At 39.0% G+C, this 25,642-nt stretch overlaps 1 protein-coding gene across 1 annotated transcript; it reads left to right on the top strand.

The window, feature by feature from the left end:
* The first annotated feature begins 3,450 nt into the window (after positions 1 to 3,450).
* LOC139722721 (FERM domain-containing protein 5-like) lies at positions 3,451 to 24,737 on the top strand. The gene is made up of 12 exons (XM_071634011.1): positions 3,451 to 3,623; positions 8,361 to 8,465; positions 9,707 to 9,749; positions 10,576 to 10,755; positions 11,210 to 11,333; positions 12,043 to 12,130; positions 13,519 to 13,671; positions 15,456 to 15,544; positions 19,210 to 19,275; positions 19,682 to 19,750; positions 20,089 to 20,168; positions 24,059 to 24,737. Exons 1-12 carry the CDS (start codon positions 3,552 to 3,554, stop codon positions 24,703 to 24,705), a joined length of 1,716 nt encoding a protein of 571 aa, XP_071490112.1. The 5' UTR covers positions 3,451 to 3,551; the 3' UTR covers positions 24,706 to 24,737.
* The last annotated feature ends 905 nt before the right edge of the window (positions 24,738 to 25,642 follow it).

The raw sequence follows: 25,642 nt of genomic DNA, 5'->3' as shown, positions 1-25,642 counted from the left end.
GCGCAGCAAGCTAGCCGAAATTTTTTATATTTCAGCTTTATACATAACATGGAATTCTTGTCATTTTTGGTTATTAAATCTTCGAATTACAATTCTAACTATAGTGACGGCCTTATAGATAACGATTTATACCAACAGTGTCCAACCCCATCCCTGTAGGGACTTAACAAAAGTCCACATGATATGCTTTTTCAAGCACTTAGAAGGGGTCTTTTGAGGGTGATTTAAATGTAATAGATATTGAAGATTTTTGGCGAGCGAGTGCAGCGAGCGAGCCGAAAATTTTTGTATTTCAGCTTACAAAACATGGAATTCTGTCATTTTTGGTTATTTAATCTTCGAATGACAATTCTAATCAAGATATAGTGACGGTCTTATAGATAACGATTTATACCAGCAGTGTTCAACCCCAATCCCATCCCGGTAGGGACTTAAAAAAGTCACTTGATATGCTTTTCGAGCACTTAAAAGGGTTTTTGTGAGGGGTGATATAAAATCTGATAAATTTTGATAAATTTTGGCGAGCGAGCGCAGCGAGCGAGCCGACAATTTTTGTATTTCACCTTGCAAAACATGGAATTCTTGTCATTTTCTGGTTATTAAATCTTACAATTCTAATCAAGATATAGTGACGGCTTCATAGATAATGATTTATGCCAACAAACTAAGGACTTGGGAAAAATACTCTAAATTACTACGAGTGAGTGAGCCGAAATTTTTATATTTCCACGTCATCACTACGTTTTGTTCCTCTTTTTTTTTTTTTTTTTGGATAAATTTTGGCGAGCGGGCGCAGCGAGCGAGCCGAAAATTTTTATATTTCAACGTTACAAAACATGGAATTAATGTTTTGTTTTCATCTTGTTTGATTTGGTTTTCTGCCCCCCCCCCCCCATTCTCCTTCCCCCCGTCCGGGCGAGGGTTATTTTTTCTTCTTCTTCTTCTTCTTTCTTTCTTCGTCGGTTTTTTGATTCTTCTCTTCTTCTTTTTCTCGTTTTTTTTTCACGTGCCCCCCTTTCCCCCCCCCCCCCCCTAGATACGCCACCATGGCCACTGTTGGTAGTTGATACTACTAACTTAGCATGCAATGTGCCTATAATAGGCTGCAGCGCAGCATGCATTGTACACACATAATATTATGCATCATATACAATTTACGGTACCGCGTACGGTATAATACCGGTAAACGCTGAACATTATGCGCAATGTACGTGTATCTCCGCGATTCGGTCAGAAAGCAAAGCAGGGATCGGGAATGTCTACTGTTGCGCGTCAGCTTCGCGCGCGGTGCGGTAACGTAGTATTAACACGTACTGTACACGAGTTCTTTAGTGCGTATATTATGTAACTCCATAATGTGTCATCGTCCACACAAACATTAAGATAAAACAAGGAAGAGAGAGAGAGAAAATGAACACAAAAGAAAGGAAAGGCGGAATTCAAAACGGAAATAAAAGCGGTAAAGACAGCTTTTGTTTCATTTGTCAACATCTAAACATTGCTGAAGAGGGGTGTTGAACAGCTCAAACACCTCCCTTTTGCCCAAGGGAGGTGTTTTGAACACCTCAAACACCCCCCTTTTGGCAAAGGGGGGTGTTTGAACACCCAAAACACCCCCCCTCGGTGGTACTGTCCTGTGGTACGTCCCAAAATACCACAGGACAAGTCGTGAGGTACTGTCCTGTGGTACTATCCTGTGGTACTGTCCTGTGGTACTGCCCTGTGGTACTTGTCCTGTGGTACGTCCCAAAATACCACAGGACAATTCCTGTGGTACTGTCCTGTGGTATGTCCCAAAATACCACAGGACATGTCGTGTGGTACTGTCCTGTGGTACTATCCTGTGGTACTTTCCTGTGGTACTGCCCTGTGGTACTGTCCTGTGGTACGTTCCAAAATACCACAGGACAAGTCGTGTGGTACTGTCCTGTGGTACTATCCTGTGGTACTTTCCTGTGGTACTGTCCTGTGGTACTGCCCTGTGGTACGTCCCAAAATACCACAGGACAAGTCGTGTGGTGTTGTCCTGTGGTACTATCCTGTGGTACTTTCCTGTGGTACTGTCCTGTGGAACTGCCCTGTGGTACTGTCCTGTGGTACGTCCCAAAATACCACAGGACAAGTCGTGAGTTACTGTCCTGTGGTACTATCCTGTGGTACTGTCCTGTGGTACTGTCCTGTGGTACGTCCCAAAATACCACAGGACAATTCCTGTGGTACTGTCCTGTGGTACTATCCTGTGGTACTTTCCTGTGGTACTGTCCTGTGGAACTGCCCTATGGTACTGTCCTGTGGTGCGTCCTAAAATACCACAGAACAAGTCGTGTGGTACTGTCCTGTGATACTATCCTGTGGTACTTTCCTGTTGTACTCTCCTCTGTTACGTCCCAAAATACCACAGGACAATTCATGTGGTACTGTCTTGTGGTACTGTCCTGTGGTACTGCCTTGTGGTACATCCCAGAGTACCACACGAGCCTGTGACACAGTACCACACAGTTCCTGTGGTAACATTTATTTATGTGGTACATTGTGTGGTACTGACAAGTACTACAGGGAGTACCCTACAAGCCTGTGGTACAGTACCACACAGTTCCTGTGGTAACATTACAAGTGTGTGGTACATTGTGTGGTACCGACAAGTACCACAGGGAGTACCACAGGACTTTTTTGTTAGGGTGGCCCCAAGAGGCTTTTTGATTTGTATTGTCAGAACTGTAAACGTTCGAGTTATAATCCGCCCAAGGGAAACCTGTGCATAGAAACAAAAAGACGTCTTTATACTTTTTTTTTAATTCAGAAAACATCCATATGAAGTAAAAAAAAAAGATTACAACACAAAGGTGTTTGCTGCTGTATTGCCGTTTGACTCATATAGTCATTGAATTTGTATCAATTCATTGTTAGCAGCTATAGATGCATTGAAGCATGAAGCAGAAAGCTGGGTCCGTAAAGAAGAGATGAGAATATTTTGATGAGAAAATCATACCAGATGGAGAACATGGAAGTAATTTGTTATTGATAGAAAATCATAGATTATTAAGAAAAGCATACCAGAATGGCAACAAGTAATGTATTACATAGTACAAGTACATTGTACATGTGTTTGTGAAAATAAACAAAAGACGAAGAAAGACCGTATCTACTATGGCCCACATACTGAAGTGTTTGCAAGAGCGTGAAGTTGAAGCTGCATTTCCTTTTGATAGCTTTGGGGGGGGGGGGGGGGGGGGGGCGATTGTCGTATCCGCTGCAGCTAGCTAGCTGCCGTGTGGTACATGGTACGCTAGCGCTTTATACACCGCCCGCTTCGCGTGATTTGCGCTTGTGATCTGTCGAAAAATGTGTGTAGATCAGGGAAGAGTTCTGTGGGTCTCTTCCACCCGCCCGTGTGTAGATCAAGCGCACGCACGCAAGCGCACTATTGCTACAAAACTGCATAGACACCTGTCGGGCGGGATGACTAAGTAGGCATCGTCTCTTTTTTTTCTCCGAGTGATTAAAGCCAATCCATATGAGTGTCATCCTTTTTGTTTAGCGTTCTGTTAATCATGGAGCATCGATACCACTGTATTATCAAGCTTTTAGACGAACAAGTGGAGTCAATCAACGTCGAATTCCAGGTAGGACATACCAGCTAAAGTACTAAACATAACGAGTAGACTCAAACTTTCTCAGTCCCATACGTGATTATGCGCGTTGTATATATGGGACACCTCAAATTGTACTAAAGTCAAACTGCAAAGCTACAATTGTACAAGTATGTATTCCCTAACGCCACGGTTAGGCGTAGTCTAGGGGTTTGTGTGTTGATAAACACGGTAAATATTTATTCACCACTAACATGCTACAGGACAGGGCTGTCAACGATCAACCTCGAGTGAAAGTTTGGAGTGAAACACTGCTGTGACTAGTGTGAGGAACGAGCGAGCGACTGCATGTTCCTGCCTGGGTTGGACTGGGGATAGACATAAGGACTCAAGGATTCGTCTTTTATTTTTTTGACGTTATCACTCTCCTCCATAGACAGACGGAATTAAATTACAGTAGGCCTAGAGTGTACTTCACTGTAGGGCAGGGGTGCTGTTAACTGCGACCAGCAGCCCCAACGTACAACGTACAGTGTTGGGGCTGCGCCGTTTTTGGCATCGATATTTTAATGTTGTACCAAACGGGTGCCGTTCCGGCGCTGTATTTCCTTAATTTTTCAACAAAAACTACTGGGAATACTTACATGGGTCGACTAAACCTAAATGATTCACATCGGCGACTGTTTGATGCATTTCATTGCTTATGTCATGATACAGAAAATGCTGTCTTATAAGGCAAATATCTTCAGCTCACCGATGCTCACTAAAACTCACAATCACTTGCACATGCGCACACAATGCATTCAGTGCAGTGCATTGACAGCTGTATTACTCGCTACATGATGCATATTCACCGTGCGATGATGCATTATTCATATCCTTTTGCGTCCGTAACGTTGACGTCATTGTTTACGCATGCGTAGATGAGTACTGATGGATATACACATTCAAAATAGCAGCAAAGCTCTCCACTAGGGCAGACCGCCTACTCCTAAAAAATGTGGAAAATTATGCAGTTTCCAGATAAATTGGTGAAAAGGACCAAGGCAATGGGGTAGTGTATATTTCATTTTATATTGTCACTGTGTTTATGATGGACATTTAGCCATGGTTTATTTGTGAAGTTGCCGTATAGATTCTATGTGGCAATAGGGAGTTGTTCGTGATTCTCACTTGAACGAAACTGCGGGGTAGCCGCCAGGACCCCGCCGCAGAGCGGCGGGTCTCCGGGGCTAGGGTGCTGTTAACCACTGCACTGCCTCTATAGACTATGACTAACTTTTAGTTAGAGTAACTGCGTCAGTAAGCGGCCGTGCAGCCGTTCGCGGCAGGTACAACATACACGGTAATATACAGCTAAATACAGCATTGCACTGTTACATGCACACTACACATATACTAACACACTATGACAATCAACAAAAACCAACCGATAAAATGGACACGATCTCTGACGAAAGTGAAATTTTCTCACCTAAATGACAACATATCGCATCCAAAATAAAATTTTCGGTACTTCTTAACATAACAATTAAGAAATAATGCTCCAAAAAACTTGATTTTTTTGTCGTTTTCCCGATGCTCATGGATTTTGAAAACATATCCTCACATAAAATAGAACTTTCGCGAGCTGATGTGGGCCGCCATTTTTGTTCGGAAAGTGGATGTTACCATCGAAAAAAATTCAGAAAAACTCGAGAAAGACATCGACAACACCGCCAGAATTGCAATCTTGTTTGCGGCCAATGCATGTGCGCCCTCTATTTTCATGTGCTTTCGCAATGGGAATTGGCGCTTACGCAATGTTCGCGAGACATGTGAAGGCGTTCAGCTAAAGATCGCGGAGCACGCGCGTATTGCATAGGGATTGTACATCGTGCTGCAAGCAGAAATACTACGTCGCATATGGCCCTTATCGGCGAAAATTGTGCCGGGTTTTGCCCTGGTAAATCATGAAAACTGCGTTGGTCAATGATAAATTTCTTTCATGAAAACAATTTCGTTAATGAATAATCTCGTCTATGATATATGAAATGGTTGAAAATAATTTGCCTGATTTGTTTACAAGTTGGAAAAACCCTTAACAATGCTTAAACTGCCGCAAACGGGATATTTTACTCTAGACTATGGAGAATTGGGTGAGGTACAAATTGTAGGTCTCGCCCTTCTCGATTGCGTCTAAATTCACAGCCCTAAGTAGATCGTCAAATTTAAACTTGTACTTATTTATATATCTAGCAAAATTAACATTTTGCATGGTCGTGTGTGGACCATACGTTACCATGCACAGCTTTTTAACAATCATAACATTCAAACAAGTTTGACATGACATGACAAATTTGATTATTATGCAACAATATTTTGGGGAACTTTTCCACATTATGCAATTGAAATACAGTAACTAGGTTAGATCGCCAAAAGTTATATCCACATCCAGCAATATTGGGCTAGACTTCCATATGTACCCCCGCTAAAATCAGGGGAAAAAAAATAAGAAAATATATTTAGTCATAAAATACATTTATATGTTTTCATATTTACAATGTACATATTAAAATTATCGCCCTCTTTTAGAATGTGAACCTAGAGCTCTTATCACGCAATTTTAGCGGGGGGTACATATCGAACACTGAGCGGGGGGTACATATGGAAGTTTTTCCCAATATTGCAACATCGCTGTTCGTCGCTGTAGAGTTGCCATTTATTACGTACATACGTAAGCGGTGCTCTAATTGGCTGAAGGGACCATTCCTGTTGCACGTACATCGCATGTGATTGCCTAATGGATTCATACACTGTATGTTGCAGAGAGTTGTGACGATTGTATCGACAGGCTGGTAGTCATGTGTTTTCCCATGAAAATCCCACCAAAATGTTGGAAAATTCAAACATCTGATGAGCGTAATGTATCAATAAAATGTTAATTCTATTATGCGAGTTCAAATTTGTCGATCTAGGGCTGTGAGTTAGATGCAGTCGAGGAGGGTGAGTACTGTACCTCACCCAATTCTCCATAGAGACAGTGGTTAAAAGCTTCACTACAGCGATGTATGGGACTCTATTCCATCTGTCTACGGAGGAAAGCAATTTAACATTTTAAAAAAAATTAAATAAAAGACTCCTCAGGACAGACGGATCTTTCTGTGTACACATGCATAGAGATAGCAGTGTGCCTGAAAAAGTTTGGGCTTGGGTATATGAATGTTTAGATTATCAGAGAGATAAGTTTTGGGACATAATTTCTTTCTTTTTTTTCTTTTTTTTTACTTTGAGTTTTTGGGGTTCAGCATGAAATTCTTTCATCAGATTAAGACATTGAAAATGTGAATTGTGTGAGAGTTGGCAGCACTGGAACCAGCTTATTCTTTACATGTTCACCTTAAAAACTCGCGTCAAGGTTCAGGTTCGACCTTCTGTGCCACGCTTGTGCATGCAAAAGCATAGGTTTCTACATGATGTAGCAGGCAGTCTAATTTTGGCTGGCAATAAATATGGTCAAATTCTGGGCAGCTTGCTTTACAAAGGAAGAATAGTTTGTCGGGAGGGATTAGGTCAGAGAGAAAAAAAACCAGTAAGATGAAAGTATGAGGCTGGTACATTTGAGCAAATTGATTACATGACAAACTTTTCTGTAATTAGAAGTGCCATAATTGAAAATAGACTTCAAGAATAGACTGCTGAAGATTCTAGAAAAATTGTGACCACCAAGCTAAAAAAAAAAAAAGGCCCACAAAAAGTACCCGGTAGCCCAAAATGAATTTCCACTTATCTACATACGTTTGTGTGAAAAGAATAATATGTGCTTTATAAAAGTTCTAAAATAACATGTAGCCACAGGTCCAGACTCGTTGATATTGGACCATCCTTACCCATTCAAAAAGTGTTTGACATGAATGAGAGAGAGAGTTAGTCAAGTACATGTAGGAGGTGCCATTTCAATGGAAACAAGAGGAAATCAAAGATTTGGGTCACTCAGACATGCTGTGCAGAAGTATCGGTGTAAACCTATTTTCTAGTGAAAGCAGCACCTGTTTGAAAAAAAAAATTATTCCAGAAAAACTGCTAATATCTTTGTTTTACTTTTGTATGAACCTGCCAAATTTTGACAGCGGGTAGAAAAAGTATACTCTCCCAGGTAAGACAAACTATAACAATTTGAGTTGGTCAGCCCAAACGACATATTTAGTCCATTACAAAGAATCCAAATATGTGAATTTTGTGGATCTTGAACTTGGTTGTAACAATTCAGATCTGACATTTACAGAACGTAAAAGAGCTTTTTTTCGATCTGAAAAGAAAAGAACTATAATCTTTAGTTGTAATCATAATGATTAAGCACAGAGTCAGTGTATTAATCTTAATCTTGATAAATGTGATAAAAGATAGAAGTAAATTTATTTGGTTACATGAACATGACATCATAACTAGTGTAGAACTCTAGATGATTGTAATGTTAAAGACAATCAGGAAGTTCCATTTTCATGTTCTTCTTGACAAGGATACGGAACTGTGTATGTTATGAGAGCAACATCCAATAACTTAACATGGCACTAAATTTTTCAGGAAAGTAGTACATGTTTGAGAGCATTATTCAAATGTATTTAGCAAGTTGCTACATTTAAGTTTTTTGTTCCTATCAGTTCTAAAAGTAACAATTCCAGATGTAGTGCAGACCCAACAAACAAGTACAGTTGTGTTACTAATGGAATGATAAAGTACTATGTCATCTTACTACACTATTCAACACTGAATTTTTCCTTTCATATACAGAAAGACAGTAAAGGACAGTATCTGCTTGACCAAGCATGTGATGCCCTTCGATTGGCTGAGAGAGAGTATTTTGGCCTACGCTTTGTGGACCATCGCAAACAAAGGGTAAAATGGCACATTATAGTGAGATGACTTTGTGAGATATGCAGCTTCATGTTACACTGTACTTTGCAATAGTGACAAGAAATAAAATGGACCATCATCAAAATATGACATATGATTACATTTTAGATATTACATTCTGTGCCATGACAGCCGAGGTAGCGTCCTTCCATTATGTAATTGCCAATATGCCGTGGGACAATATGGTAAGGCATGGAACTGGCTCAAGAAAACTATCTATGAAACAGAATGGAAAACCTCGCAATATGCCGTGGGACTATATGGTAAAACTATCTATGAAACAGAATGGAAAACCTTGGACACCATTTTATAGCCTTCATTTTTTTTTAGAGATATTAGGCCTTATCCCAAAGATATAAAGTTAATTGTAAATTATAGCAATCATACAACTACAGTGTAGTACAGATTCTAAAGGTGAAATCAAAATTAGACTTTCATTAGTATGGAAAATGCAAAATGTTCCCCTTAGCCGTAAATAGAATTATCCACAGGATGACATGATATCAAAATCTCAACCCCTTTGAATCTTGTGGTAACATGCACATACAGCGTGTACTCTTATTTTTTTTATAAAACTGTGTTGTCGTTTTTTTCAATTTTCTCCCACAGTTCCTGTAGTTATAGAATTGGTTGTAATGTAAAATGCAAGCATCTCATTGGGTTAGTGGTAAAATTACTCTTTGGAGGCCTGAAGAAGGTAAGGCTTGGTCCCCAGGAATGTGCGAATAAAAAAGAGAAAATGGACACTCTACACTTTGCCCATTCATCTAAGATACAGCCGTAGACTTTATTCAATCCTTTGGTAAACAAATATCAATCCGTAAGGTTGAAAAAGCCAGATCAAAAGTTGTGAATCCTTGAAAATATTCATTAAAGTTAAAGTTAAAGATGATAGGCACATGTTGATGAGCTACTTTAATTGGTTAGTATCAATTGATCTGACAGTTGCAGAGATATGGTGTTTACAAAATCTTCTATTCTGATAAACCCATGTTGGCCAAAAAAGGGAAATAGCCCAAGAGCGAACATAGAAAATAATCCTTACAAATAATGAAAAAAAAAGTATAGCAGAGGTAACCTTATGGGAACCAAATGATAGGAATGACTCATTCTATCTAGGTATCATCCAATGGTTTACTGTTTTGCATGGATGGAAACTGCTGTATGATTCTGTGCTGTTATCTTTTATTTTTTCTCTGTTTCTACTACTTTTGTATTTCCAGCATTGGCTTGACTGCAAGAAAAATGCCTTGAAGCAGATGAAGGGTATGTCATCTACATTGGTCAGTGTTTTTGTCAGAGCAGGTCAACATGTACTAAGTTACTTACATGCATATTGTCGTAACAGGCTATTCTACCAACCACAAAGCTTGCCTGAGACTTGCCACACAAAGCAAGAATGGATTCATGGAAGTTGGATTCCAAGTACTGTATACGGCATATATTTAGTGAGTCTAAATCTTCGCGAATCGGGACTTCTCAAAGATTTCGCGAGTGGTTAAATTCACGATCTTGGATAACTGTTAACCCTTTAGGGCCGGGGGGGGGGGGGGGGGGTCATTATTTTCGCGTGTCTTTAATTTCGCGAATAGCATCTGACTCGTGAAATTCACGAAAATAAAAACCTTGCAAAATATTTGGTGTATACAGTACTGAGATATATTGAATAATGACAGCTTAGCTTATTGACTTTTTCCAGCATCATTAGGGGAAAATCAGATTACCTCCGTAAACCAGCTGATTGTATGATTTTTTTTTACATTCAGTTTATTGTTATTGTGTTATAATTAGGTTTAAAAAATTGACATTCTATGATTCAGTAAAAGATAATATGTTAGCATATGGAAAGGAGAATGACTGTATATTGGTAGAAAACACCTTGGACCAATCATTTCTTGTTGGTAGTCTAAATTTGTGATTGTAAGTCGCCTTCTTTTCATACAAACTAATCAGTTCTATCTGTCGATGGTTCTGAAAAGGTCTGCACAACAGTATTTTGTTATTGTCTTTGTGATAGTATGTTCATAATTCATTATTTTTTAATGAAACTCATCTTCATTTTTTCTGTAATTTCTTTCTGCACATATTTTAGGAATTGGCCCTCCCTACAAAGTGGTGTTCAGATTTAAGTTCTACCCAGGAGACCCATATACCTTGAAGGAGGAAATCACACGCTACCAACTTTTTCAGCAGTTGAAGAGAGATCTGTTACATGGTCGCCTCGTCTGCTCTTTCCAAGAAGAGGCCATGCTTGGAGCTTGTATTGTACAGTGTTAGTTCTTTTCATAATTTTTATTAAAAGTTGCAATATTGCCTGTATCTCAGTAGTTTTATGTTTTATTTTTTTTTCTCAAAAGTGTCCAAACTTAATCATCTTCTTCCTTTTTCAGTTACCAGTGGATTGGCTTAGTTTTGGCTCATTCAGAGTGGTTTATTCAAATGATTCTGTCATAGCAAAAGTTAAATCACTGCCTCTGCAGATAAAAATGAATAAATTTAGATAAAACATTACAGACAGTTTGCAGGCATCTTGCCAACAGCACTACAATCAAAATTGTGATGACATATTCCATTTTAGACAATTTGTTCTATTCTTCATACAGCTTTCACTGCGTTAATTCAAACCAAAGTCCTAGGTTTGAACAAACGGTTCAGCCATGCCAACGGTACACTTAGCTTGTTTAGACACAAGTAGATGACTTTAACCATTCAATGTTTAAATGCAGCAAACTTGGAGGACTACAACCCTGAGGAGCACCTGCCAGGTTATGTGTCCTACTACGCTATGTTTCCCAAGCAGACTCAGAAACTACAGATTCGAGTGGAGGAGCTCCACCAAACAGCCTTGAGGTGACAGCACAAAAACTTTAAAAATTCATAACATTTTAATGGATTGTCTAATTTTTATCAAACTTTTACTAACTGATGTGTTCTACTAATGTTGGTGCATTCACTCAATCCACATCATGTGAGTTTCATTCCCCTTTAAGAAGAAAGTAAAAACTGACCTCAAGAGAGGAAATATGTAGATGAGATGATGTATTTCATTTTGCCTAGAAGAGCCATTTGACACAGTCATAACTTCTCATGTTCGAGAAGTTTTTTGTCATCCATTGACCTTTTCTCAGATATTTCCAGTTATTTTCTGTTTTGTTTATCCAGATAATAATCATGATATGAGAAACACAACAATTTATTGGATTTGATTTTAATCTACCATACATGTACATTGATTCACCTTGTTTTATTTTGTTTTAAATGTTAAAATCTCTTCATTTGTTTCATTTTGCCCCAAATTTTAGCGTAGACAGTGGGAGTGCTAACATTGTTTTTTTTTTCTTTTTTTTTTTGTGGGTGGGGGTGGGGTGAGGGGTGGAGGTGAGAAGAGTGTAGGGGCATTCTTATACAGTAAGTCCTGTTTTTATGGGGGATATGATGTTAATTTATTTTTGTAGCACTTTTCAAGTCTTTAAAGAGATGGCTAGTTAATGTGGTTTAGAGCTGCCCTGAAAGACCAAGTTATCCACTAGTTTATTCACTCTGTCCTACCTGTGTCCAGGGGTCTAGAACCAGCTCAGGCTGAATTCAAGTTCATTGAGACAAGTCACAAGCTGGATACATATGGAGTGGATCCACATCTTGTCCGGGTGAGTCAGTTCAGACTATGTATTGTGGAGTCAGGTCATTTGTATGTTTTGCAGAGAACTATTGAGATAATGGCCATTTGTGTTTTGTAGCAAATAGGTAGAGACAGTGAAAATGTGAAAAGAGTGTATTAATCCAGCAGCTGTACTTAAATTTTGATGGCAAGATACATCAAGCAGTCAGTATCATTACAATAGAACTTTCTGTCAAAGGGACTGAAATTATATATTTTAAAAATCTCAACCTGCTCTGTATAGCACTTTGGAAAGAGAAGAAGGGAAAAGCAAATATGGGGGAACCTCATGACTTTGGATTCATAGAATTCAATTCATGCATAAATATGTTGCAACATCTAATCATATTAGTGAGGTAACATATACATGACTTGAATGACAGAGTAGACTTTCTTATCTGAAGCCACAGCATGCAGCATGCTGGATGATTATATCAGATAAAAGTTTATGTGTGTACATGATGTCTTTTGGAGGTGGAGTTGGTGGGTGTTCAATAGAAGACATTAATTCTGTGAGAAATTCTTGGTATCGCCAATACCTAGGTGCCGTGTGCAGAGCAGCGTTCTAGATGCATTATGGGATAGCTCAGGGGACAAACTTGCCCTAGTTTTAACTGCATGTGCACTCAGGTCATGTTCCGTCTTTATCCAGGGGTATTTTTTGTTGAAGATTTCTTCACTTTCCATCATGTGACCGGCACATTGAAGCCTTGCAGTAGTGAACCATGACTTTAGTGACTGCAAATCAGTAAAATTTTGAAATTCCAATTTTGTTTATTTTTTTATTTAAGTGGAATTCTAAGTGAAGAAAAAAGCAGCAACTAAGGAAAAGCAGACAAAAGTTACATTGAATTGCATGGGAACTAAAGACACACGCATGACAACCAGAAGTGAGAATGGCACCGAGGAATCTCACAGCGCATGTGTGACAAGTTTTCTGCGCATTGGCGATACGGAGAATTGAGGCACACAGCACAATCATATTTTTATTGCTATTCTAATTAATGTATTCAACTGTTTGCAGTGTGTTTCCCTTTTATTTAAATTTCTTGTTACACATTATTCTTCCTGGATGACTCTGTCTTCTACACTCAAGTCTGATTGTGGTAATTGGAGAGTGACTTGTTTCAGGAATCTCACTCTCAGTAAGTGCCGGTAGATCAATATTATGATTCAAGTCTGTGGTGAAATAAGTTTTACATGTGTCATTCAGGAGTGGGAAATCTAAATCTGTCATCTTCCCATTACATGAGCACTTCAGCAGAGGGAAGTAAAGTCTGATATGTTTAGTCATACATGTAGTGGACGCTAAGTGACCACAAGATCTGCCACTGTAATCATTCAAGGGATTTGTGCTGTTCATGTTTTGACATTTAGGATATGTATGGCACCCAGCTGTACATTGGCCTTACCTTTCGGGGCGTCCTCCTCTTCCGTGGCAGCATGCTGTTGCAGACATTCAAGTGGGACACAGTCAGGAAGTTTTCACAGGAGGGGAGGGCAGTGATAGTACATGCAGTCTCCCATGAGGTGAGGAAGACTAGAAACCAATTAGAAATGAAAGGAGCCTCTTTCATTTGCCAGGAATCTTCAAGTCATTACAGGACAGGATATCCAAACTTCTCAGGCCTTTGCAGAATGAGATACTCTAACTCACAGCATATACTTTATGATAATTGATGTGTATTGGGCCTTTTTCCATATCAATTATAGATGAAGCAACAGGTTGCTCAAAAAGTATGAAAGGAAATACATGAGCACGTTTGTTCTTTAATTTCAGATCCTGGGATGGGAGAATTTGACAGTTGGCAAAAGTTGAAGTGTCATTGTACGATTAACATATTATCAATTTAATGCCAGTGAAGGCTAGAAGCTTTCAAAATTTGTACCTTCTTCAGTGGCAGATCCAGAGGGGGGCGCACCGGGCGCACTTCCTCTTTATTTTTTTCTAAAACAAAAGTGCGCCCCTTTAATTTTGTAAAGGCACCTCCCCTTTGCGGAATTCCTGGCTCCGCCCCTGTTCTTGTTGCTGGATGCAGTGTATTCTCTGGATTTGACAGCTTTCTGGACCCAGTGATGGAAATTACCTGGTCACGTAGTGAAAATTGCAAGTCTTAAGATCTAATTAAAAGCAAAACTGCATGAAATATATATCATGCTGAGAATAATTTCGTCATCATCTTCACCATCACAATAATTTTCATCCTTTACTTCACTAGACTATTGCCAATCCAGGGCCAGATTTATATAGATTGTTGCTTTCGTGTAGCAGTAACTGTATTGACCACAGCAACAACTTGCATGCTCTCAGCTGATCACTTGTTTCCTGACAGTTGCCATATTCATGTTATTTCATAGCAGCTGGGCTGTGTACATGACAAATGATCTGTATTGACTGTAGCAAATGGTATACAAACAGTGAATGGTTATGAGTGCAATGGTACAAGATGAGATGCCCTATCCTTTGACTCATTGAATAAAGTGAATCTTGTTTTCACAGAATGCAAAATCTTATTCCTTTACACAAATAAAGACTGGTCACTATTTGTTTTATACAACACCTCAGACATCAACAAATGTTGGTTATGCTGATTACTGAATATAGTACTGAAATGGCAACCGTTTTTCGTGAAAGGTGAATGCTTGGTTTTTATGGCAAGGTCAAATAAGGAAGCAATTGGTTAAAATTATGACAGTGAAGAAGTGATTGAGCATGCTTTCGTAACCGCGTGTGCCTTGCAAAAAACTACCGGTATGTGAATTATGCTATCAGAGGAGTACGATAGTGCAACGCTACAAGTTGATTATGGGCGTATCATGAGAATAAATATGAAGGGATGATGTCAGAGTGCAATATCCAGAACTACTGAATGAATATTGCACTCTCAACATTGACAGCGTGCAATTGTATTTGTTAGCGAATGTTACGGGATGAGCAGTTGACCAATCAAATAGCAAGAATCTTTGTAGATGTCATGTAATGGGGATGATCGTAACTGTAATGAGAAAAAAAAATGGCATTGGTAGGCCATGATGGCTATACTAAAGAAGAAAGAGAGGAAACCAAAGGAAAGAGATATAATATTATTATATTGCTTGTCATACCAGTAGATTTGTTGATATGAGTGATTGTGTAATTTGAGTTTGTTTAGAGCTGTGTTATTCTCAGTGGCTTCAATGCTCATAAGAGAATCAGGGACATGTTCCGCTCAACAGACTCAGGAGGAATCTTAACTTACTCGTTAACTTTTCTCAAGGTCATTATCATAACAAATTGGAAATTTGTTCGCATAATTTGTATTTTTTCTCCTCAGAAAAAAGTAAACCACAGGTACTGGCTTGCCAGTGAAACTGCTGCAGAGCATTTGTGGAAATGTGCAATAGAGAATCAAGGATTTTATCAGTGAGTGAACATCTTATTATGCCACCGCCACGAAGTGGTGCCGGAGGCATTATGTTTTCGGGTTGTCCGTCCGTCCGTACGTACGTCCGTACGTCCGTCCGTCCGTACGTCCGTACGTCCGTCCGCTTTCGTTTACGCGATAACTTGAGTAATATTTACTGAAATTTTACCAAACTTGGTCCAAGTATGAAGTATGATGGGGCAATGATTTGATTAGATTTTGGGTGAAATCGGCTAAAGGTCAAAGGTCAAAGGTCAAGGTCAAATCATGAAATTGTATCCGTTTACGCGATAACTCAAGACTGTATGGAGCAAATTTCACCAAACTTTGTTGGAGGATGATGTATGATGGGACAATTACTTGATTAGGTTTTCAGTGAAATCGGACAGAGGTCAAAGGTCAAAGATCAAGGTCAAATCCTAAAATTTATCTGTTTACGTGATAACTCAAAACTGGATGAAGCAGCTTTCACCAAACTTGGTCCAAGGATGATATATGATGAGACAATTAGTTGAGTAGATTCTAGTGACATTGACAAGAGGTCAAAGGTCAAAAGGTCAAGGTCAAATGCTAAAAATGTTGCTATTTCCTCCATATCTATGCAATGCCCGCAGTTATTTTCTTGAAACTTAGTGTAGACATGTACTACTGCGTAAAGATTCTCCAGAGAGAGTTTCATGTCATAAGGTCAAAGGTCAAAAGGTCAAAGGTTAGGTGAAAATGTTGCAATATCACTTTTCTCGCAAATGGTTCGATGTATCTTCATGGAACTTGGTACATATGCATGTACTGACTGGCAGGGATTATCTAGGGAATTTAGGGGTCATGGGTCAATAGTCAGGGGTCAAAGGTCAAGGTCAACTCGTCAAAATGTTACTATTTCCCTCATATACTACATATGCAATGATTGCATTATTTGTTTTAAAATTTAATATATGTACGTGTATTACTTAATGGAGATTCTCTTGGAAATTTCCAGCCAGAAGGTCAAAGGTCAAAGGTTAAGGGTCAAAGGTCAGGTTTAAATGGAAAAAAAGATATATTTTGTACTGTAATTACACTCTTTCTTCATACCTTGAAAATTATACTCAATGCATAAACTTATAATAAGGTCGGTCAGAAGTCAAGTAAAAATTTTCAATTCCCCAAATATGTGTACCTACACTCTTTAATAGACAATTATAGCAAACCCAGTTCGTAGAAAGTGAACATTCAAGATATTTCTGACAAACGTGTTATTTCGATATTTTGCCAGTTATGTGAAACTGTCATCACACATTGTGAAGACATTGTACTATACACCTATTAGGAGAATCATGCATTATGGCGGAGGCATCAGTCGCCGTAGCGACATTTCTAGTTTTCATTTTCTATGTAAAGGTGCTTTAGGCACAAACTTTCTCCTTGACCTTTCTTCTGTACATTGTAATTTTCTCTGTGTGAGAATTGTTCATTAAGCCTACCTTGAACTTCTAGTACCATGAACAGTGCCAAAACAGAATTTCTCCATATCTCTTCGCATTTTTGGGCAGTAGAATCTATACAGTCTCTTGATTTTGATGGTACTACAATCCATGCAGCACGCACTTGCAGAAATTTGGGTGTAATCTTGGATGATAAATTGCTCATGGAAAATTGTGTGCTGCAAAAATGTCGCTCTGCTTCATTCGCATTTTACAAAATTGGGAAAATTCGAGAGTTCATTGACAAACACACTGCAGAACAATTAGTTCATGCTTTTGTCATGTGACACCTTGATTTTTGTAATGGGTTGCTTTATGGATTGCCGGTCAAACAGATACAGAGATTACAATCAATACAAAACTGCTGCATGAGTACTATCCAAAATCAGGAAACGTGAACAAATTTCATCAGTTTTAAGAAGCTTACACTGGCTTCCAGTGAAAACTCGGATTCAGTTCAAGATACTGTTATTAGCATTTGAATGTTTCTATATGTTTGCTCCACATTATCTCAGGGAGCTACTTCAAATCTACACACCAGAGAGGAACCTTCATTCAAAAAGTAAAGATTTATTTGTTATTCCAAACAGAAGAACCAAATTTTACGGAGAACGAACATTTGCTTTTAATGCCCCTACCTTATGGAATAATTTACCTCAGAAATTAAGACAAATCACTGATATAAATAGATTCAAGTCTGCCTTGAAAACGCATTTGTTTACAGTGTAAGCAAATATGAAGCTTGGTACCATCACAGTAACAGAGACTCCAACCCAAAGCACCTTCTGATCTGGAGATTCTCCCGCCCGAAACCCCCAGCAAACGGGAGACTCCAAGTTGATGTCTGCGAAGCGCGAAGTTCCTAGGGTTCTAGATGCTCTCTGGTGCTATCTAAGACTTATTTTTTTCAACATACGATAGCAATAAGTGAAAAATCCTTTCCAACGGGAGACACAAAGCCAGGGCGGGAGAAATTAAATTTCAAGCGGGAGTACTGGAGATTTTGCAAAAATGGGTTTTCGGCGGGAGATCTCCCGTCGAAAACGGGAGAGTTTCAGTCTCTGCAGTAATTGGAATTGTATGTTTTTGTATAATCTTTTCATTTTGTTTTGTTTTGTTTTGTTTGTTTTGTTTTGTTTTGTTTTGTTTTTGAGGGCATAGGGACATTATCACTTTGTGTTATGCGCTATATAAGCACTGTCAATTATTATTATTATCATGATATTACCTACAAATTCAAAACAAACACCAAAAAGTATATGATGGTTGAAATGGGAATGTCCACCATTTCATGACTATGTAAGAAGAATTTAATAAAGTAAGTGAAACTTATTCACTCCTATTTCATACTAAGCAGTATACAAGTTTACAAGACCAGTGTACCAATATAAGTTTGGAGTGAAGTGTCCATTGCCAGGGGACAAAAGTCACAGTCAAATTTCAAACTGGAACATCTGGAAAATATTAGATGTCAGCACACCTTCATAGAGAACAGATTAACATGACAAATAACTGATGTACATAAGGGGTGTGATTTTCCAAAGTGAGGATTCACTAGTTACAGACATGTTATTCATTGAATCCAAAAAAAAAAAAGATCTTACAGTCTTTGCTTTTTCCTAGTATTTTCTTGTCATCAATGTGTCTAAATGCAAAGTGAATATCAGAGTTGATTATTTCAAAAGAGCAAACCCTTGTTGACTGATATGTTTTTCAGACAGTGACTTAAAGGGATGGTATAGATTTGTTTGAGATGGATGGGACCCACCTTTCATTAGGACCACTTTATTTTGGATATCTCGGCCATTTTTGTTTTAAATCAAATGAATCACTTATGCACTGTGAAAGATCATACAATTTTAAGAGGAATTAAAAGTTTAATTTTTTTTTTTTTTTTTTTTGGGGGGGGGGGGGATGAAAATTGTTTTTTTAGATATCTGAGATATCCAAAAACAGAGCGGTCCTAATAAAAGGTGGAATCCACCCACCTCAACCAAAATTATACTATCCCTTTAATATGTTACCTTCAAATCTCTCTGTCACTGTTCCATAGTAGAGGTGGGGATGACAATACTCCCCTATTCCTAGTGCTGTATGATAAAGCTTACGGACAGAGGCGTCATCATTTCCTGCCATAATTTCATGGGCCAATCCCTTGCCAATTGTCTCACCCACTGCCGGACTTATTCTGCATGTTACAGGAACAAAGTTACCAAAGGACTGAAAAGGAGCAACAGCTTCCTGAGGAGAAACCGATACAGCTTCAGGTTAGTTTACATGCATGTTGTATTACTTTCAAGGGTGGACCACTTAGTATGTCCACTTGGCAGTTTTGAAATGTAGAACATGTCACATTTCTCTTTTTTGCAGCTTCAGCACATATAGACTTTGAAATAAAGAAGAAAAAAAACAGGCCTAGACAAAAATTGACTCATGTTTAAACATCTCTTATGATCTTCATCATGTTTGCATGAAAAAATTAAACAAGAATTTTATGGATGATGTTGATTCCGATGAAACTTCATTGGCAATGTAAGCAACCATAAACAGACTCCATTTTCATTGCCAATGACTCTATATAAAATTGGACAATTTGTGTTCCATCATCAAATGAGAATGAAATTTAGAATGAAAAAACATTTTCTTTTCTCCTTCATATCATTATACTTACAGTGGCAGCACACAGATGGAGGCTCTGGAAAACAGCACACACCTAGAAAGGAAGGAGCCCAAAGTTGCAAGGTATCAAAACATTACTTACATAGGGATTTCTTACACATTGACGTAAATAAGTACTGAATTAATTAAAGTGATGAATTCAGTGCTTATTTACATTGATGTTGGGCAATTTGTCAATCAGTTGCAATAAAAAACAGTTTCGACGCAAGAATTTAGTTGATTTGAAGAATTGTTAGGAGTTTTACCTCAGGATTACAAATTTCCCTGTGTTTATGTTAACCTGCCGAGGACGGGCTGATTTTGCTACAACATGCATTTTCCATGGACACCTGCCCGAGTGTACTCGGGACTCGTCTTCAACTGATTAAAAAAAGCATTGTCCATTTTGTGTGGTCTTTCAGGAGTCCACCGCTGATAAGGCCTCGTCGCTCACTTCATATCGACAACCCTAGACCAATGAGTGATGCCAGTACGTTTGAAGGTAAAGTAATGTCAAGACTTTGTCATATTAGTTTCTGCTGTTTTTTTGTAGTGTCGAAACTGAGGCAGAAAAATCAAAGTATCCTGCAAAAAAGTCCATAATATAATTTTTTGAATGATACTCTGATGAGGTTTAATTAGTATATTTTGTTTGTTTTTTGCACATCTTACCAGATACAGAGTGTTTCTATATTGTTGTGAATCCAATTTTTTAAATGGTAGTTTGATTAGGCCAGTGTAAAAAAAGAAAAAGTGATTGTAGGATTTTACTATCACTATTCAAAGACTATTTAGGGCATCATGTGTTCATATGGTTGACCCATCTGTTGTCTATCAGTCGTGGAGTTGCTATTCATTTAAGTTGTCACTATTTTCTACAGTTTTGTGAAATATTTGTAAAACTTGCATTGTACAAATATTGCACAAATAGTACATATATAACTCTATTGTACTAATAGTAAATTAGATGCTCAGTTTATATAGTGATGTGACATGGAAATGAAGACAAGTAGAGGAGCTCTTTAACTTACCTTGACAACTGTCTGTTTTAGTGCGCCTGTGGTGCAGATGTAATGCATGGATGAATCGTTAGTGACTGGATCACTTGTTGGAAAGATAACTTTCCATGTCTTTTGCCAAGCTGTCAAAGAGTCTGATTTGTTAGTAGCTAATTTTTAGCTCACCTGAGCTGAAGGCTCAAGTGAGCTATTGCGATCGCTCTTCGTCCGTCGTGCGTAAACTTGTTACATTTTCATCTTCTTCTTGAGATCCCCTTTACCGATTTTCACCAAACTTGGCAGGTAGCATCCCTAGGGGGATAGGATCTCAATTTGTTCCAGTGGGCACCATACCCCACCTGGGGGGGGGGGGGGGGGGGGCAGAGGGGTCCAAACCCCCCAAAATTAAGGAATCTTAAAAAATCTTTTTCTCTAGAACCAGAAGTGATAGAGCTAAGTTAATACTATGAATTAGTACATTGATGACTGTAGTTTCAAGTTTGTTCATGGCGGAATCAGGGGTGCCCTCCTTGGGACCCAGGGGAGGGGTCCTTATTTTCATCTTTTTCTTGAAAATATCATTATGAATTTTCACCAAAGTTGGCAGGTAGCATCCCTAGGGGGAAAGAATCTCATTCCCATCAAGTGGGCACCATGCCCCACCTGGGGGCCCCAGAGGGCCTAAATTTGGACCGAAATTGTAAATTTTCATCTATTTCTTGAAAACCCTATCACATATTTTCACCAAACTTGGCAGGTAGCATCCTTAGGAGGGTGGAATCTCAATTCCATCAAAAGGGCACCATGCCCCACCTGGGGGGCCCCAGGGGGCCTAAATTTGGACCGAAATTGTAAATTTTCATCTTTTTCTTGAAAACCCTATCACAAATTTTCACCAAACTTGGCAGGTAGCATCCCTAGTGGGATAGAATCTCAATTCCATCAAATGGGCACCATGCCCCACCTGGGGTCCCACTCCCTCCCCTCCCCCCCCCCTCCCCCCTTCCCCCCCCCTCCCCCCTCCCCCCCCCCCCCCCCCCCCTGTAAGGAATCTTTACAGATTTTCTCTGGAACCAGAAGTGATTGAGCTAAGTTGATACAATGAGTCAGTATATTGATGACTGTTGTTTCAAGTTTATTCATGGGAAAATCAGGGGTGCCCTACCAACCCCCTTGGGACCAAGGAAGCTTGACGGGATTGGGGGGGGGGGGGGTCCAAATGTGGGCCTAAATTTTTATCTTGCTGAAAACAACATAATGGATTTTCACCAATTTGGCCATTAGCATTCCCATGGGGATAAGATTTTAATGTGTTTGAATGGGCACCATGCTTTCCCTGGGGGCCCCAGGGGGTCCAAACCTCCTAAATTAATGGATATTTATACAATATTGACTGGCCCTGAGGGAGGTACCAGAAAATATTGCCCAAACTGAAAGCATATTGCCCGAGTCGAAGACGAGGGCAATATGTTTTCAGTGCGGGCAATATTTATCTGGTACCTCCCGAAAGAAAGGCCAGTCAATATCATAATTATTACCTATCCCCCTAAGTAAATTAAGAAAATGTGTAAATACGGCTATACACTATACATGTATATGATACAGATCAAGCCACATTTGACTACCTGTAGACCATCAACATGTTGAATAATAATTGCAAAATTGTTCATCAATGTATATCATTCATCTCCAACTTAAAAGATACATGTAGTTGTAACAGGCAAACTTCAAACTTCTGAACGTTCTTACACTTTATTTTTACTTCTCTGTTAAAAGTTTGAGAGTTGTAAAACTGATGGTCACTGTGCAATTACTGATCACAAATGGACTAGTCATTGCCTAGTGCTGCTGTAAGTGGTCGACCTTGTATGAGTTGATTTATCAGCGTTCTTCTGCGGTGCACGTAACTGACACCCTGGACATCCTGAAATGTTTTCTTTTCGTGGTCGATCGGAATGTTTACATTTAAAGCAGGGAGGTGGGGAGAGAGATTCCACTCTTTCTCTTCCCACCTCCCCAAACCGGAAGATTGCACTGTTTGCACATACTGTTACTGTTACGCAGCGACGTGGCGAAAAGCATATTGACCGCTGACCTTTAACCCTGCAAAATAACAACTCCTGACCTTTAACCCTGCAAAATAACAACCGGAATTGCCTCGCAAAACTCCCTCATATAGGTAATAATCAATAATATTTTTCTCTAGTTCTAATCAAAAGTGATAGGGCTTTAAGTCTTTTTTCCCCAAAGCTGCATTCTATAAAGTACAGTGTACTTGGTAGGTATTTTTTTACCAGTGTGATGGAATATGTAAATGGACATCATGCCCCTTTCTCTCAAAGCTACCCCCACCATAAGTTTCCAATGTTCTCAGGTAAGAGTCTGCAAGAATGCATGGAAGGTGAACTTGCGATACTCAGGTGAGCGCGTGACCCCCGGGTCTCTTGTTGTGAATGCCTTGTAAAGCATAAGAGAATTTAAAGTATACTGATTACTTCATTGTATAAACAATTATATCTAAAAGTATTTGACATTTTTTTGATAACAGGAATGTTCAAAATGTGAAAATGTAATGATTGCTCTTGATTTTCTCTGGCTGTTGATTTGCCCAAATAAGCACTGCTTCAATTTTATACCCCGGCCCTGAAAGGTTCCAGAGACAAAATTGATGTATTTATTTAATCTTTTTTATCAGGGATCAAAATCAGAATAAGACCACTTGCCTATGGCTTGTCAGAAATGGCCAGATATAATGGTGGACAACCTTGATTTCCCCATTTGTCTATCACATAATTCCCTTTCTATGGGACATGGCAGAGCTGTTAACCCGTTGAGGACGGTTTGATTTTGCTACAACATGCATTTCCCGTAGACGCTTGCCCGAGTATACTCGGGACTCGTCCTCAACGGGTTAAAAAAAAAGAAGTTTACCCACTTGCTCAAACAGGCAAATCTCATAATTATGCTCTTCACAAGCAGGTGCCTGTACTTATACTTACCTATCAATAAGTTTTTGTTGACCCTGGTGTGTCAGTTGACATTTTAAAGGGTAAAAAGGTGTCAGACCCAGATATGGGAAATTTGCTGAAAAGAATGCAGGAAATCCTGGAAGCATGGAATATTTTGTGACAAACTTTAAGAGAGAAGCATTAAAAAAACAAAAACCGTATTGTCTCAGTGTATTTACTTACGTGACTATGTTTGTTTCAGGATGCTTTCTTTGTATATGCTTGACTGAAACTGCATGTCTTGTATGGGCACTTTGCTAAGATGTTCCTGTATGGACAGCTGTGCAAAAAGGAGATAAATAATGCATTAAATTTCTTTGACAATGAAAATGAAAAAATTGCAGTTGTAGCTATAATATGAGACCTCTCAATTACCTTTCATCCAGGTTTCTCAGCACACATGGCATCACAGAATCACTCCACCCCAGTCCGAGAACTGGACATCCTTCCTCCAATGTTCTCACTGGCTTCGGTAGACACTGAAGATGACACAAGCAGCACAGACACCCAGCCACAGCAGCAGACCACTGTTGGGTCTGCAGGCACAGTAGTCACTGATGGCCAGAATCCAGTGTGGGACCCACTCCCTAACCTTGTAGAAGAGGAGGAGGTGACAGAGACCAAAGGTCACACTGAAGCCAGTGAAAGTGATGCTCAAGCCACGCTCAGCCAGATGACTTGTGAGGAAAGCAATAAGCAGCTGGATGGCAGTCTGGCCAAGATGTCACAAAAGCCATTCGACAGAAAGGAAGGGGAAATCCCTTCCTCTAGTGCCTACTCCATGATACTTCTCTTCCTCCTGGTCACTCTCACCACCCTCCTCGTCATCTTTCTTCTCTTTGAGACAGATCTCCCTCTGGTGCAGCCTGTGCAAGACTTGCAGCCAGTGTCTGACCTTAGGCATGTATACTATGAGCCAGCCAAATCGTGGATTGTTGACAGGTGGCAAGTCATCCACAATGACTTCATTGCTCCTGCCAGGCAGTACCTGATGGGCCAAGTTGAGACTCTTATGAGACATTTCAGCAATTAAATGTCTCTACTTTGACCTTTCTAAAAGTTTTATAACCCAACCCAAAGCTTTAGATAGAGTGTTACTGGTGCATCCTTCCAGTAGCATTATAATTCCAGTCTTTGTCTCTCTACAACTTTTTGTAAAGTTTATAATATGTGTAGAAGGCTGTATCTTGCCTATCAAAGATATTAATGGATAAAAAGTTATGTATGATTCTTGAAAATAAGAATGGTTCATGTGTTCTGCATTTCCAACTGTTGTTATGATGGTTGTTGAAATTATGTTGGACATGAGGAGAAACATTTGTGTTACAATATAACAAAAAAAAAAATGTTTTTGCTATACTTTATTTACATCAATGCTATTTCAAAGTGCAAATGTTGGTTGATAAGGTCTGCCTTGAAAAGCAGTGTATTAAAATATACATAACTAAATTTCTCAGAGTGAATGACCAAATTTGAAGTGCAAATAGCACCATTCTATCTATTATTGTACATTCTCATTTCTTATGGACCAAATGAAATATTTTTGTCATCTGTGAATGGCTGTCATACATATTTTGATCTGAAATCACAATGTGTTCAAACTTCTTTCATAAATATTTTCATTTGTAGGTGTTATTGTTCACTGCATGTTTTTTCTAATGCTGGTGTGAATGGCTTTATGCAATAACAACAACAACAACAAATGCAAATTGTGTATTAAAGTAACAATATAGAAATTTTTACTCTGAAAAAAAAAGAAAAAGAAAGATGTATCATCTCTATGACCAGATGAACAATGTGTCATCATATTTTCAAGACTACCCCATCCTATCATTTTATTTTATCAAACTGCGACACATAGATATTCATCTTAATGCAAATGCAAAATTAATTTGTAGTACTCTGCATTACTCATGTTAAATTGTTAGCTTGCCTTACTAGACTATGTTGTAGGAATGTTTTTACAGGCA

Source organism: Diadema antillarum, unplaced genomic scaffold (genome assembly GCF_040938485.1).
Source record: "Diadema antillarum isolate AM-2024a unplaced genomic scaffold, OU_Dant_1.0 scf00000170, whole genome shotgun sequence".
Classification (NCBI taxonomy): Eukaryota; Metazoa; Echinodermata; class Echinoidea; order Diadematoida; family Diadematidae; genus Diadema; species Diadema antillarum.
The sequence above is the reverse complement of the archived record's forward strand: the minus strand, read 5'-3'. Positions and strand labels throughout refer to the sequence as shown.

Bases quoted from the DNA above. Each gene is read 5' to 3' on its own strand.
- LOC139722721 (XM_071634011.1), top strand. From the start codon at position 3,552: ATGGAGCATCGATACCACTGTATTATCAAGCTTTTAGACGAACAAGTG. The intron at 12,131-13,518 runs GTGAGTCAGTTC...TTTGACATTTAG, and splicing joins TGGATCCACATCTTGTCCGG to GATATGTATGGCACCCAGCT. The intron at 15,545-19,209 runs GTGAGTGAACAT...TGCATGTTACAG, and splicing joins GAGAATCAAGGATTTTATCA to GAACAAAGTTACCAAAGGAC.